Source organism: Pleurodeles waltl, chromosome 11 (assembly GCF_031143425.1).
Source record: "Pleurodeles waltl isolate 20211129_DDA chromosome 11, aPleWal1.hap1.20221129, whole genome shotgun sequence".
Taxonomy (NCBI): Eukaryota; Metazoa; Chordata; class Amphibia; order Caudata; family Salamandridae; genus Pleurodeles; species Pleurodeles waltl.
In genome coordinates, this window is record NC_090450.1 from 3,743,245 (window position 1) to 3,758,567 (window position 15,323).

The window sequence follows — 15,323 nt, forward strand, 5'->3', positions numbered from 1 at the left end:
TTCTCCACTAATAGGGAGATAGACTCAGAGAGTAGACTGGTAATCCCTGAGGGTTGGGGTTCTTACCTTTATCAGGTAAGGTTAATACGGTCCTAGTCACTGCAGTAAGGGTCTCCAGGGCCAGTCAGATCATAGTAGTGGAAAGGCTGTTTTCCCCCAAGCAGTACACCAGTCAAGTGTGCAGGATAATCCAGACACATGAGCAGGTGCTTGTCCACCCCATGGCACTAATATCCCTGGAGTTGGGTGGGAGACCACCCTGAGGAGTGTAATAGTTAATTCCCATATGGCCACAGACTACCTTCTGTGGATTGAATTGCCACCAATGATAAAAGAGCTAGAAGGACAGCAGCTAAATACACCTTGAAAGCTCAGACATCTGGGTGTACCACTTCCAAATGAAGGTACAGTGGCCCAGGTGGAAGGGCATGGGCAATTAGTGACTAACCCCTTGCTCCTGATAAGCCTCAGAGCACAGATCCTGGGCTGAGTGACAAGTATCAGGCTACCATCCATGGACTGGTGGGAAGGAGAGCGGAGGGAGGGTTCCTAACACCTGGGGTTGGTGCCCTTCCCTCTGAAAAACCTCAGAGGTCAGAGATCATGAGGAGTACTGGGACCTGTCTCTTGAGGTTTGGGACAGAAGTCTGATCCAAGGGATGGCTAGGGCCACATCACTTTGTTGGGAAATGGTGGTACTGTCTGCCTACTGGGAAGCACCTATGAGCAAATTAAGGTCGGGTACTGCTCAGATGGGGTTCACAGGTGAGGTGTTTCACATGAGTCAGTGCATGGGTTCAGGAGAGTGTGGACAGAGGGATACAACTGAATTCAGAAAGGGCATTGATATGAAAAGTGCCTCTGCATTAGAGGGCCACTGTCCATATTCTAGCATTTAAGGAAGGAAGTCCATCAAGGTATTGATCTGTTTCTCCAGGCTTTAGGCTACAGGGGGTTGTGTTAGAACTGTCCCTCTGTGCAGGGCCATCTGAGACCTTTTGCCTTTTACCCTCTCTTTTTTGTAGAATTTGATTTTGCTGGCTTTAGGACTCTGTGCACTTTACCACTGCTATGCACATCTAAAGTGCTTATGCACACTCCACTGAACATGTATTGATTGCCATACACCTAGTTGTCCTTGAAGAGATATTGTTATATATTTTATTATATATTTTGTACACAGAACAATCCCCAAAAATAAATATATCAAATAACACTAGACAGACTTTAACCAACCTGTAGAGTTGGTTACTTTATATAAAAAAACAGATTCATTTCACTCATGTGAACCATAGCCCTAGACCTAGATTCGAAACCCTTGGACTAATGCTAACCCTACATCCATGCCAAATGTTAATGCTTAACTTTAAATACACTCTTGTGCCCAGTCCCAGCGCTACCATAATACTAATATGAACGCCAACCCTAACCATAAGCTGGGTAATACCTTATCTAAATATTATTTCTCCCTTATTTACATTGACACTAAATACTTATTTTCCTGGATGATGCTCCTCATATTTGTTTTCTTCTTAATGGTATTTCTTCATAATCTTTTATTTGCAGTGGCATATTGTGTCTCCCAAAATATAGGAAAGTTAATGTGCTGGCACCATTTTTGTTTAGTCTTTACATTAACGGCTTGGAGCCACTCTGTCAGAAGTTGGTCTTCAAAGACGGCTGGGCAGTTTTGTGGGTTATATGGACAGGTTAGGATTACACACTAATATGTCTAATCATATACCATGATCTGTGGCCATCCCAAGAGCAAAGTGAAGCTTTTTCAGTCTACAGTTTCAACCTTCACTTACCTGGGGATTCCTTTTACCAATAACTGCTCCCAGCAACATCTTATAGAGGTAAGATGCACATACTTTGAACAGAATAGGGCAGTCATTCTTAAATTTGTGAAGAAACTGGATTTCCCCCCCCCCCGAAGCACTACTCACCATTTACAAAGCTAGAGGTATCTCAGCTATCTCTTATGGGGCAGGTATTTGGGGTTATTGTGATCTAACCATTACAAATAGGTGAAAGCAGATTTTCTGAGATAACTGTTGCGGCTACCCAAATGTGTTCCTGTTAGTATATGGCAAGAAGAGCTGGGTCTAAAACACTTAAAGGACATAATTACATTCTCCCTGACATTACTATGGAGCTACATTCGGTACCGCCCTGAAACTACCCTTAATAAGACCATTATCTCAGACTGTTTGGCCTTGGACATTTCATTTACTGGCTACAGCATGTGAATGGACAGCTGTACTTAATTGGTTGCCCTGAATACTTTGATACTCTTCAGCCCCTCCGAGGCGCTCAACATCTTTTGTAAAACAGGAGCTGGTAGCACATTTGGCAACCAGCGGAGAAGCCAGGGAAAGTGGTAAGATGCAGGTCAGAGCCTACGTAGGCTCTGACCTGCATCTTACCACTTTCCCTGGCTTCTCTGAATGGCCATCAGGATAGGGCCGTACCTGCCTATTATTCCCAGTACACAAAGGTACTAGCTAGTAAGATTTCATTTGAATATGGCCCAGCTACTGGTTGTCTGTCCATCTCATGCCCTCATGACAAAGATCTGATAGTTTCCCTTGTGATGTAAAAATGCCACAGTCACAGTTGCACTTCTTGTTTTTTTTGCGATCTTTGCAGGGCCCAAGAAAAATGTCCTTGGCCTCTCTGCTTAGAACTTTTAATATTAGACTTTGTAGACCTACGTTACTGCATCTCCAGCTTCTTCAGACTGAACTGTTAACACACAATCTATAGGTTTATCTCAACATCTATTAGGCTATGCAAAATTGTGAGGAGATAATAAGCAAGTTCACAAAATTTTCTTGGGCTCCTTGGTGGCAAACAATAAGCATACCCTGCTTACTGCAGAGAACATACTGTTTGCACTATGCACTTCCTTACAAATATTTTTTTCTGTTTGTTGTTACTCTGCGGGGAGCTTATCTAATCAAATTGGGGGCTCATTTTAATGTTGTTGCATTTCCTGTATCAGGAGTAACTGCCTTGATTTAATTATTTTGTCTAGTTTTGTGTGTTTTTATGGTTTTAGAACTCAATAAAGGTTTATACTACTACTAGGAAAGGATGGGCCCAATTCACAAAGGTAAACTTAGACGTTTGACCTAAACTTAGACCAAACGTCTAAGTTTACAACTTTTGGGAATTCACAAAGGACATTTATGACTAGTATCTTTACATCCACACTCAGAGTGGAGATCACGGTCTGAGTTTAAGCCAAATGTCTACGCTTACCTTTGTGAATCAGGCAAGTGTGATATAGTCCAAAATGATGGCATCAGTGCACTGAAAGTGGGGAGGCTTACTCACTAGCCATTAAATCAGGCTCAAATAGTCAACTGGGCAATAGCAGAAAAGACTTCAGAGATTCTAATCCAGGGAAGAATGTCATGACGTTTGTGTGGGATAGATTATTGAGTTTGCTTGCCTACCTCAACACCATAATTCCTTTGCAGGATGCCCCTGATATCTCATTGCAGACAAAATGTGCTAAAATACAATGTCATTTTTAGGTGTTGAGGTAAGATGCCCTAAGAATTAGGGACCCTTCCATCCCAATAAGGGGTATCATCTCATTCCCAATGGGCAGGTGAAAAAGGTACCAATTGTCTTGCTGACTTAGGGCCCATAGCATTATTTCTATCCCACTGTCTGTTTACTCATAAATTTCATAGATACCACGCAGTGTTGTGCTCTACAAAACCTTTTGTGGCTGATACGCCTTAGGCGAGTCATGTTTCATTCTGTTTACCTTGTCTCTCTCCACAAAGCCCTTTGCACAGCCAGATTGGATGATGTTTCTTAGATCAAAATGATCAGCAATTTTCATTAGCTATTTTCCCCAAGCTAAGCAAAAGGTTGAATAGGTCTACACAGACATTTTTAAGTAAAAGCCAGGGGCGCTGGCTGAAGCAGACAAACAAAACAATAGGTCATTTTATTTGTCTGCTTCTGGCACAGCCAGCAGTGCAGGGAGGGGTGGGGCTGGGCCATGGGAGGTGGGAGGGGGATGAGGGGAGAGTGCACCTAAGTGTGCATGTGTGTTTGGCCGGCCATCTGAGTCCGGCCAAACACACATGCACACTTAAGTTTCTCCAGCATGGCTTTATACACAGCCAGGCTGGAGAAACTGCACAGGCCCCAGGGTTGTGTCTGAGTCGCAATCACTGCCACTCAGACTAATCCTGGCGCTGCTTTCATGCAAGGTTTTACATGAAAGCCGCACCAGGATTGCTGAGGAGCCTGTGCTGGTGTCCCAGCATTCACTGCATTCAGAGGAAGAGGAGCGCGAGGCGGCAGGATGCGGCAGGAACGGAGGCAAGGTAAGTTCTTTTTTTTTTTTTCTTTTTTAGCTTGTCTCTGTCCCCCTCCACCCCTGCCCCTCCCCTTGCATTATGCAGTGACTGTCACTGCTAAAACCAAACACTGTAATGTATCTGTCTAGCTCACACACATTATTTTTGTCTTCAAAATATAGACCTGACTGGTTTACAGTGTAATTTTGGCATATCTTTTGCTGTTCTGAGAATTTGTTTCCAGGTTCTATGCCCAATATTTTCTACTGGATCATCTGCCTTTTCTGTTTACTTCAGTTTTGCTCTATAATCCAAAATCCCTTCATTTGTTTCACTCCAAAATATGTTCAACAAAGTTTCGAGCCTTATTATCCAAACATCTTGCAATTCTTTGTTACAGTGAGTTACGCTTTACAACTTGCTTTACCCATGTAGATGAGGAACTGCCTTTGTTCACTGTCAAATCCAAATATGGGTGGGCACAAACTATTTCATGATCCTAATTGTTGTTCTGGGAATGTGTACTTTTTCACTTTTTTCAACCAGACATTGTCATCATAATTTGAGTTTCTTTCATCCACAGCTCTTTATGTTTTACTTTAATTCTTTGGTGTCATATGGGCCCACAGACTCTACTTATTGTATTCACACATATACCTCAAGAAGTGCATTATTTCAAATGCAAATTAATTCACCAATTAAGATTACCTGTGATTAAAGTAGGGCACAGAAGAGAACGAAACATGGCATGTTCGTCGGTATGGAAATTGTGATAGTGCACACAATTAAATAGAAGAATCAATCAATAAATGAATTAACAACCAAAATTAAAAGTGCTGTAAATCTATTAGGTATTCAAAATTATTAATAAAATGTGTCACTTTTAGTAATGTATTTTTTTTTTGTACTGATGGATTAGTTCAACTCCGGACTAGTCACTATTGTTATCCTTACCCAGAAAAGCAGAAGGGCACAGTTGACGGCACTTACGCAGGTGCAGACGATGTACTTGAAGACACAGAAGGAGGAGACAAGAGCACAACGTCCTTCCCTGTAAGTAAAAAGTAAAGCCTGGGCAAACCTCTCACAGTCATTCTAACAATTATATTTAAACTTTTTTTTTAGTTTAAATCAAAGGACAGTTACAGTAAAAAATAACCATCAATGGAACTTTAAAGAAAATATTATATATTACAAATCCCCCCAAGCCTTATCTGCATAAATACTGCACGTCTACCACAATCACACATTTCTAATGGAGAAAAAAACAAATGGATTGGTCTAAATCACTTTATTACTCATTTATCAGTGTTCATTCCAGATCACCTCACAGGGGCAACTCAGATCAATAGTATCTTACCCTTGTGCTCTGTAATGCAGGACTGCTTCTTCCCCCCATTTACTTTGAAAAGGAGACCATATGGCATGAAGGTTGTGAAAGTGACTCCTAATTGACTGCGTAACTTGTTCTATGGGCACCTGATTCTGGACTCTCAGCTACATGTTAAATGTGGAGACTTCATCTGTGCCACAACAGGTCACAATGTCTAGTTTTATACCCATTGAAAGCTATCTTGACTCCACCAATAGAATGTAATATGGGTCATTTATATTTTGGAAACAGTATCGCTTTTAGTAATGATCCAACCAACTCCCAAATGTTCTCAATTTTAATGTATTTAATTTATTTTTACAATATATGATTCATTGACTTCCTTAATCCACATCACCTCCTACAGTCATTATGTTCAATAAATATATTATCCTCCTAGTCGGCAAGTAGAACCACCTTATATGGTTTTTAACCAGAATTTTCCATAGCATGCATGCATTGCTGAAACATGGATTCTGGTGCATGTCTTGCATCATGAATCTGCGTTACTGGACTTCTTTAGGTCCTTTTCACACTCTAACTCAAGAGAGAGTGATGTATTCAACCAAGGTGAATTTTGGAGAAGCTACATTTTGTGGGTGTAGACTTTGCTATATGCTATAGTGTTGCAGTCTTATAAGTTTTGTATTGAAAGGAAATGAGTTGGTTCCTTCCTGTTTTATAGTATTTAAGGATTTCTAATTGGTGGACGTGTGTTATTGCATGCAGTCAAACTCTTTGATAATACCTATTTCTGCTTTCCCCTGACAGGAAATAACATTGTGCATATTTGAAGGAACATTCCCATGTTTATAAGTAGATAGAAGCTGGCCATCTATTTTAAAGACCACTCTAGGGCCGATTACCCATGAAACTTAAAAAAAAACTCCTCCTCCTTGCTGAATAAACAATGGGAAACAGATTATAGAAACTGTGAGCTTATTCTCTTAGATTTGAGAATCAGTAAACACACTGGCTGGCTGGCATTTTTTTTTTTTATTTTTTTTTTATATTTTGTATGTCTAATAAAGAATTGACGATTGATGATAGAGCCTTTGTGACTTTGGAGGAATTTTGTTCTATGAAGCTCCTCTCCTGAATGATTGATAAAAACTGAAGTTGGTGAAGCTATTTTGAAATCTTAAACTGTTACTAAATGCATTGGTGTTTTAATGGCTGTCATTAATTGAGTGCCTCCTCTTAAACCCTTTTGCTCAATTTTGAAGAAGCATTTGAAATTGTGTAGAGGTCTAAACCATCATTCACTACTCATTGTTTGTGCTGGATAAATTGTAGCCTGTCAGATTCATGAACCTTGAACTGATAAAAGTTAAGGTCTTACTTTAATTTCTTAGCTATTCAGGGCTTTTTTCCCCCAGATGAATGTTGTATTCTTAGAATATCTATCTGGGTCATGTTGATTGCCAGCTTCCTGAAGTAAAAAAAGCAAGAAATATTTATTTTGACAGCTGCTTTCCTACCAAGCCACAAAAGTATAGTAGTATCTAATTTCTAACATTCTTCTCTAGATCTTTAAACAATATAGGACAGATGGATTCTCAGGGTTCTCCAAAATATTCTTATAATCATTATCCTCTGGTGGAACTTTCCTGAGCATGTATAATTGATATACACCCTGGGTTTTCTCACCTCTTCATTTAGGACCACTGAGTAAATAATGTCTTATTGTTCCTCAATGACTTTAAACACAGAGACCATAGTTACATTTCATCAATGCAATGCTCAACCGCAAGGTGCTGCACTGAGCTGCATTGTGTGAAAGAGAGACAGCATAAATTGTCATCTATACAAGTATATGGTATATTCCGTCTGCCTCCTTGTGTTGGTACAGTGGGTGCTACCTAGCAACGAAACATGTATCCTTGCTCCCTGGTACAAAGGTGCCAGTGTTACAGGAAGGATTGTTTTGTCCCTTAAAAAAAACAATCCGTAGGGTCTTTGACCTCTTTCTGTGTGGCCTTCGGAATTCAGCAAATGTGGAAAAAGGAAACACCGAGGAGAAATAAATGTATATTTCCTCCTTACACCTCACTGGCACAGGCATAGCCATGTTGACACATTGTCAGGTTTACAAGTCTTTATAAATTTGGGAAGGCACTAAAATCCATGGGTGGATGTATGTAAACCCTTATGCTCTGTACATGGCACTCTTTCCCAACACAAGGTAATGCAAAGCAGAAAAATGCACTGCAATGTGTTACTTTGAATATAATAAACTACACAGAGCTACACAAAGGGGCCTTGCGTGGCTTATTAAAACCCTAATAAGGACTCATGTTGCTTTGTGATGATGTGTGTCATGCATGGACAATGCAAGTCCTCAGTAAATCTAGTCATGATAACTGGAATTACACAACTTTCCATCCTGACTGGACTCTTCAAGAGTGCTTTAGCTGCTGAATGATCATTAACATTTTGAGGGCACTGGAAGAAGGTTGGATTGGTGTTTTCTAATAAGGTTCAATGAGCAGTGTCTACTGCCTGATGATTTTGTTGATTATCCCAGCTTTCTGTGGCTAACCACAATTAGGGGGTTATTACAACTTTGGAGGAGGTGTTAATCCGTCCCAAAAGTGACGGATATACCACCAGCCGTATTACGAGTTCCGTAGGATATAATGGACTCGTAATACGGCTGGTGGTATATCCGTCACTTTACCATCACTTTTGGGACGGATTAACACCTCCTCCAAAGTTGTAATCAGGCCCTTAGTGTCTTGTCATAATATTTGCAAAGTTGTTGTTAAATTACTTTGTTATGCAATGGGTTCTGCAGTAGATTACGTGTGGATTGTTAAGGGCCTTTGGTTTTGTAATGTTGCACATTGCTTTTGGCTATGGTGGAAATTATAGCATTGAATTCCCCTGGAAGAATGTTCTCTTAATCTATTCCTTATGGGGCTTAAAGTGGTGGAAGAAGGTGTCAAACTTCTTAGGAATCTTTTGACTACCCTAGTTCAAAGCTGGGTTTATATCAAATGGACTCACTTGACATTCTCCTGCTGATTAAAGTCTTTCATTTGTGTTCTATATTAGTCCTTTCTGTATGATATGTTTTGCAGATACTGATGCAGAAATATGTACATTCTATCTAATTGAATTGAGGTGCATTGATATTTGAAAAGGTCACAACAGGAATGTTAGTTCTTACTTGTCTCAAAATAATGGTGAAAGGAGGACAGAATTCTGCACATGAGATCGGATTCAGCACTTTTCATACCTAGCTGAGGTCTATCAGTTCCTCAATGGATACCACAGAGTTCAATCTTCAATGATTTGTCTTATATAAACAATTCACACTGTTAGGTAGGATACATGTCCCATTATGCTGTCCTTTTGATTATGATTATACTGGATAGAACATTGTAGTCATTGATTGCGTAGGTACCACTAAAATATAATATTTTGGCAATACAAAGCTGGCTGATGTAGTCAGGGTTGTAATATTAAGCCCGTGGAGTAGATTCTATTTAAATAATACAATCAGGACGTCTTGCAGTATAGAAATATTATGGGAGAAAAATAATTGAATGTGTCAAAAAGGGTGATGAGTGACTATAAAATAGTCCCTGATGCATTACAATAGAAGCAATTCCTATAAAATTGAATGATACATGTAACGCCCAGTAGCATGCAGTGAGTTCGAATACTTCTTGAGCTGGAGCCAAAAGGCCAATCAGGTATTTCATAAGTAATTGGTAAAATTAGGTTCACAGGCAGCTGTGCTGCCAAGCCAGACCTAGAAATGATGAGTTTCTACCTTTACTTTGGGATGTGAATTTCACCTATTAGTAAACTAGCCATGGACTAATACTCTGCTGATGGAAGTGATGACACTGAAGTTTATGGAGGACAATAATATGCCCACTCCTAAAATAATTGAAAGTTCCTTCAGTTTAGTTGAAGAGGCAGCTATGAGCTGTATGTGTCAGATACTAAACAGAATGCGCAGGTTCTATGGGTATGTTTTTAAGCTGTCCGCAATAGATGTGTCCCATGTTATCATTTGTGGACAAATACAAAAAATAATTGCTGTTGTTTTTTGTAGGAAGAACCATAACCGGAAGGTATGCCTTGTGTGGAAGACTTCAAGTACAAGATCTTTTCGAATTTTGTAAGATGATCCCAAGACCAGATGCAGCACAAATGATCAGTTAGTTTGAGAAAAAAGAAAAAACATGGGCCAGGTTTATCATAGAATTGCATTGCTCATGCGTCACATATGAAATAATAAAGTCATTTTTATCAAGCCATGCAAGGGCACCTTGTATGGCGCTGTGGTGCATGGTAAATCTGGAGTAACGCAAGGCAGCACAAGTCACTACCTTGCGGTACTTTGTTATGGGCAGGCATTCTATGGGTGGAGCACAGGTGTTCCAGATTTAACAATACTAGGGAGGCACAACTACAACAAATATATTGTGTCCTTTTTGTTTACTCTTCCTAAATGTGTGTTGCATTATGCAGCATACTTGGAAAGAAGAAAATGCTTCCGAGGATTGTGTCCCTTCCTGCACAAAAACAGTACTGTCTGCAATGATGGCACCTTTGCACCAGTTCCCAAGGGTGCCTACACTGGTGCTAGGCAGCCTGAAGAGCTCCAGCACAGAAAAAGAGCAGGATATGCCACATATTAGTAAATGTGGCACATTCCTACCCTCCCCCTTTCACGCAGCACAGCAAGTTGTCTTGTGTTCTATGACAGAATTATAAATCTGGCCCATATATTTAAACATTTCAACAGTATTCAAGCAATCTGCGTAATGTAGCCCATATTTTAGCAGGAAATCAGTGATTACTCATTTGCAGTGTATATTAGTTGAGATGTATACTTGAATACAGCATTACATATGAAAGGGATACAGTTTGGCACTCTCTTACACTAAAGGTGCATTATACCCACACATTAAATTTGCGGTATATATTGAAATAAGTATCATCTCATTCACTGCCATACCCTATAAGGATATTGCAAGTTACTGATGATTTCCTTGACCAAGTAGAACCAACGGCCAAGTGCTCTTATAATATCATGAAACTCAGTCACTTGTAATATCCAGTATGACTGACTTGGATTTTATCCCACATATAATGAGCACTCATATAGAGAGTACTTAAATTGATGATAGATTGCCAAACTTACTTGATTAACTTTGGGACACACTGAATGTTGGGAGTTTTAGAAGTGAACGGTGAGGCCACTGATGCCTCCTGCTCCGACAGAGAGATTCCAGCATGGGCCATTTTCAAGGCCTGTAAAAAAACACAAATACTTTTGAAGAACCTATCTAAAGGCTTCAAAAACAACTTGTAGAGAGATATGCATCATCCATTTTCTACTCATTGTTTTAAGTAATTGCTCTATCACTGTACACCTTCCAATGCTAACAAATGTGCTTGAAAAAACTGTTACCTGGAGGTCTGCCACCTGCATGCGACTGAAGATGTACCCATGCACTTATAGTGCGATGAAAAACATCTTGGGTAACTAAATTAACCAATACTAGGCCTCCTTACATCTTCACCATCTTCCACTCACACAATGTAATTCTCCCATTTGAACTGCTGCTGTGAGATACTCAGAAGTATTGTGTAGCTGAGAGTTGGTTCCAATCTGTTTCAATCAACATCACTTTGATGATGCTGGCAGCTGTTTCCTCCTCCTCAGCCCCACGTGTTTAGTAGATTTCTTAGGGACCCAATTATTGTGCTACTGTTCATCCTCAGATCCAATTTTATAGGCATTTTGTGTGTAAGTGACCTTCTGCAGGATTGGCCTGGTCGGTAAAATACACCAAGCTAAAGAATACCAGAGTTACACTTGGACCCAATCTGCTTCTAATTTGTTTTCCTCATAAGTCCTCAGAGGATCAACCGAGGTCAATAGGAGACTCCACGCAAGGTCTTCTATTGTCCTTGCTTTGATGCGTTCCTGTTGTGGCACTAGGCCCAGCCACACAAGTGGGGCAGCATTTTTATTGGGACAGGTGGGGAAATGCTGGATGGTAAGAAGTTTGGGTACATTCCAAAAGTTTCCATCACTGAAATGTAAGGAAAATGCATGATTTCAGGCAAAGTTTGAGGTTTGAGGGCATTTTGGTAAAAAAAAAAAAAAAGAATGGGATCCATGTAAGTCACACCAACCTGGATTCCCCTAGGTGTCTAGTTGTCACAAACATACAGGTTAGTGAGGTTTCTCTAGGTGCCCTCTGAGCTAGGGTCCATAATCTAGAGCTACCCACATTGGAAAAAGAGGGTCAGTTTTCAGTGGAAAAATGCAACGTGTCTATGTTGAGTTTCGGGCTTTAGGGGGCGCTAGGCCGACACACAGAAGTGAGCTAGCATGTTTTCCGGATGACTAGCAGGATCGAAGAATAGTAGAACATTTGTTATTACCAATTGGATTTTGCTGCATTTGTGCCTTTCAAATCTAAGCCTGTGTAGAAGAAGGATGACACTCTGAAAAATACCCTCCAAATCATACACTAGTATGGTTACCCACAAATTCAGAGATAGAGAAACAACCACTGCCCTAAACTCTATGGCCCAAATTTAAGAAAAGTGGTGCATCCAATGCAGCACCACTTTTCTTGCACCCCTTATTTAATATATGGCTCACCATGGAGCCGGGTAGGGGCAATGGTGTTAACATTTGTTATGCTATTGTTGTACTGTGTAGGATTGGTTCCAGATTTCTGGGGCTAATCCTGATGAGTACACAGGGGCCCCATAAAAGCAATGGCATGCCCCATTTTAATGCTCTGTGCAGAGGTAAAAAATAGCCGCTAAAATAGGAGCAGTGGAATCTATTAGATTCCACTGCACCATTTTTTAAATTCCCCTAACGGGGGAACGCCCCCTTTTCATGCATTATGCCTGGCACAGGCATAATGTGGCACAAGGGGTTACAAAGTGGCACAATGCTTGCAATATGGTGCTGCGAACTTGGCCTCTTTGATGACCCAAACTATGAGTAGGTTATATTAAATACGACACACACATGGTGGCGTTAGAGGGGCGCTAACAGGCACAAAAAAGTGGCGCTGTACTAGGTGCAGCACCACTTTCCATTAATCTGCCCCTTGGTGTGACTACCTTATCTGGAAAAAATATTATGGAGCCCTAAGCGTGAACTATCCCAAAAAGCCAAAAATGGGCTCTGCAGTGGAGGGGAGAAGGCCTAACAATGAAAAGGTTGAAAAGACTGGAACCAGAAAATGTTTTCTGACATTAGTTGATTCTATTTGTGTTCATGAAGGATCAACATTGCCATCAAAATTGATCAAAAGCAGAACTGTTCTAGGAATCAACTTACTAGACCTAAAGATCAGCATTTGGTTCTATTTTTTTTAAAGAAGAAAACTATAGCAGAGCACGAAGTAAACATGTTATACAATTATTGTGGCCATAATGGAAATGTTGTGGATATATGTAACTATTCTAATCTGCAGGTAGCCATGCTCAAGAATTCTCGCACACATGCTTTGAATAGATATATTTATGTCACTAGCACATTCTAAGTTTCTGATTCCTGATACATTTTGTTTCTAGATATATAACTGTATATACACATTTCTACAGACAGGCAGACAACCATGACACAGTTTGTTAACCGATAGGTGGGTTTATTTCTAGTGTGTATGACCTCTAAAGTAATACAAAAATAGTAATGAGCTATTTTCTCTATCCCTTCCTCTTTCCCCCGGGGATCTCTGTTATACGTGGATGGGATATCCCTCACGTTTGTGATGACATAATCCCCTATGCTAAAATTATAATGAGGCCCTAAGGGTCCCTAATCTTCTTTAATGTGCAGGTGCCCTTGCAGTCATTAAAAACTATGTGTAATAGCTAGCCAGCCAATGAGGGGATACAATGGTCCAAACTGGCTCAAATGGTAATTAGTGAAAAGAAGGTCAACTTCTTTCTTTCCTATTTAATGTCACAACTGATCATGGCAATTCATCAGGGCCAGAATCTTAACATACTCATAGTTTGGGCCATCAACTAGAGTGACATGTAATTGTAATCATGCCCAAACAGCCTTCACGTAAGTATGTAGCATACCTCCATAGTTTAAAACCAACCTAAATGCAGAAAAACAGAAATAAATCAAGCTAACATTTAATGGCATGCTAAACAGCTAGTGGCATGTTGAACATTGTAATCGGGTGCGTACTAAATAAGGGTGCAACCCAGTACTGCAGATAAAAACTGAGCTTTATGAGGACCACACACAAAATGCATGCACACAAAACACAACACAGACAAAACTCTGAGAAGTCCCAGAGGGGCAGTTATGGAGATGTCATACAGCACAGAGGGGCTGGCAGGTGCCACATGACCAGGCTTATCATATTAGGTGGGAGACACTGCCCCAGTGCTAGCAGCAGAGAAATGTTCATTGGCATAAAGAGAAAACTGGGGAGGAGAATCAATATTAGATACTCAAAAGAGTAAAGTGATGTGCAAAACGTGAGTGCAGATAGCCAGTACTTATGGTGAGGAGGAGCGTGATGTGCCCAAGACCAAACCTGCACACAGCCACTGGGGGTAGGGCGGGTGGTGTTAAGAAGGCACCACGAGGCCCTCAATGCATGCCAGGTGTGGCAGTGGTGGATGACTAGAACAACGCAGTGGTGTACAACAAAGGAAAAGCACCATCTTGGTAGTCATGTGTAAACAAATAGGGGTAAACTACACTCTCTGAGTGACTGAAGTAGACCTCTAAGCAAATGTAAGAGAGGTTGACAGGGATCCAAATGAGAAAGGGGCAAGTGTGGGCACCTAGAACAAAAAACTACTCCCAAGATGTAGCAGTACCATACTTTCGAAGATGACCGCCATCTTGAAAGTGGTGTACCTGAAAGTAAAGATGGGGATACCATCAAAGGAGCTAAGAAGGGCCTCAAAGCACATGACTAGAGGTCAGATTGAAAACAATAGGACAATAAAAGGCAAGCACCATATTCAGGCTTCTTTGAAGATATATGCCATAGTGATGTAACTATGGGTCCCATTTTCTAAAGGGCAGTTCTCTAAAAGGGAGGACAGTCTGGGGATATGTCCAGAATCAGGCCAGCTTGGTGCATCCAGAAGGGCAACACAGGGGCAATTATTGCGTATGGGCCTGGAAGAGGGTACCAACTACAACTATGGGCATCAATTGGGAACCTGTCAAGGTTCCCAGAAGGGTTAACTTCCAGGAAGGTGGTCCAGGCAGATCATGGGACCACCAGAAATAAGATGACAAATGATCTGAGTGCTACAAAGCCGGAAAGAGAGTTGTGAAAGAGGTCTAGCCTCACACAAAAAGAGGGTACAATGGAGGGGGCTAGCTGCAGCTTATTCAACTGTCCCATCAGAACAATGCCACATATGATATGGTTCTGCAAGTGACCCTGGCCCTAGCACTGTGCTGCACAAAACTACTGAAACTATAACATTACCCGGCATAGGTGTGTAGGGTGGGCACCCATTAGCTAGATGCTAGACGACAAATATGGGTAGATGAAAAGGGCTCCTTTCCTTCTGTTGACATCTCATCAAGTACCCACAGTTTCCTGCTTTGTGGGGAATTATACAGAGGATTCAAAATTACC

The 15,323-nt window shown here is 40.8% G+C and overlaps 1 protein-coding gene across 2 annotated transcripts in view; it reads right to left on the reverse strand.

Moving 5' to 3' along the window:
- Nucleotides 1-15,323, reverse strand: part of LOC138265206 (probable cation-transporting ATPase 13A4) — a 329,838-nt gene that overhangs the window by 60,905 nt on the left and 253,610 nt on the right. For both annotated transcript variants that reach the window (XM_069212758.1, XM_069212759.1), the window contains 2 exons: nt 10,865-10,974; nt 5,283-5,379 (listed from right to left, as the gene is read on the reverse strand). In XM_069212758.1, coding sequence (XP_069068859.1) covers nt 5,283-5,379; nt 10,865-10,974 — 207 coding nt within the window. The remainder of the gene's footprint in view (nt 1-5,282; nt 5,380-10,864; nt 10,975-15,323) is intronic.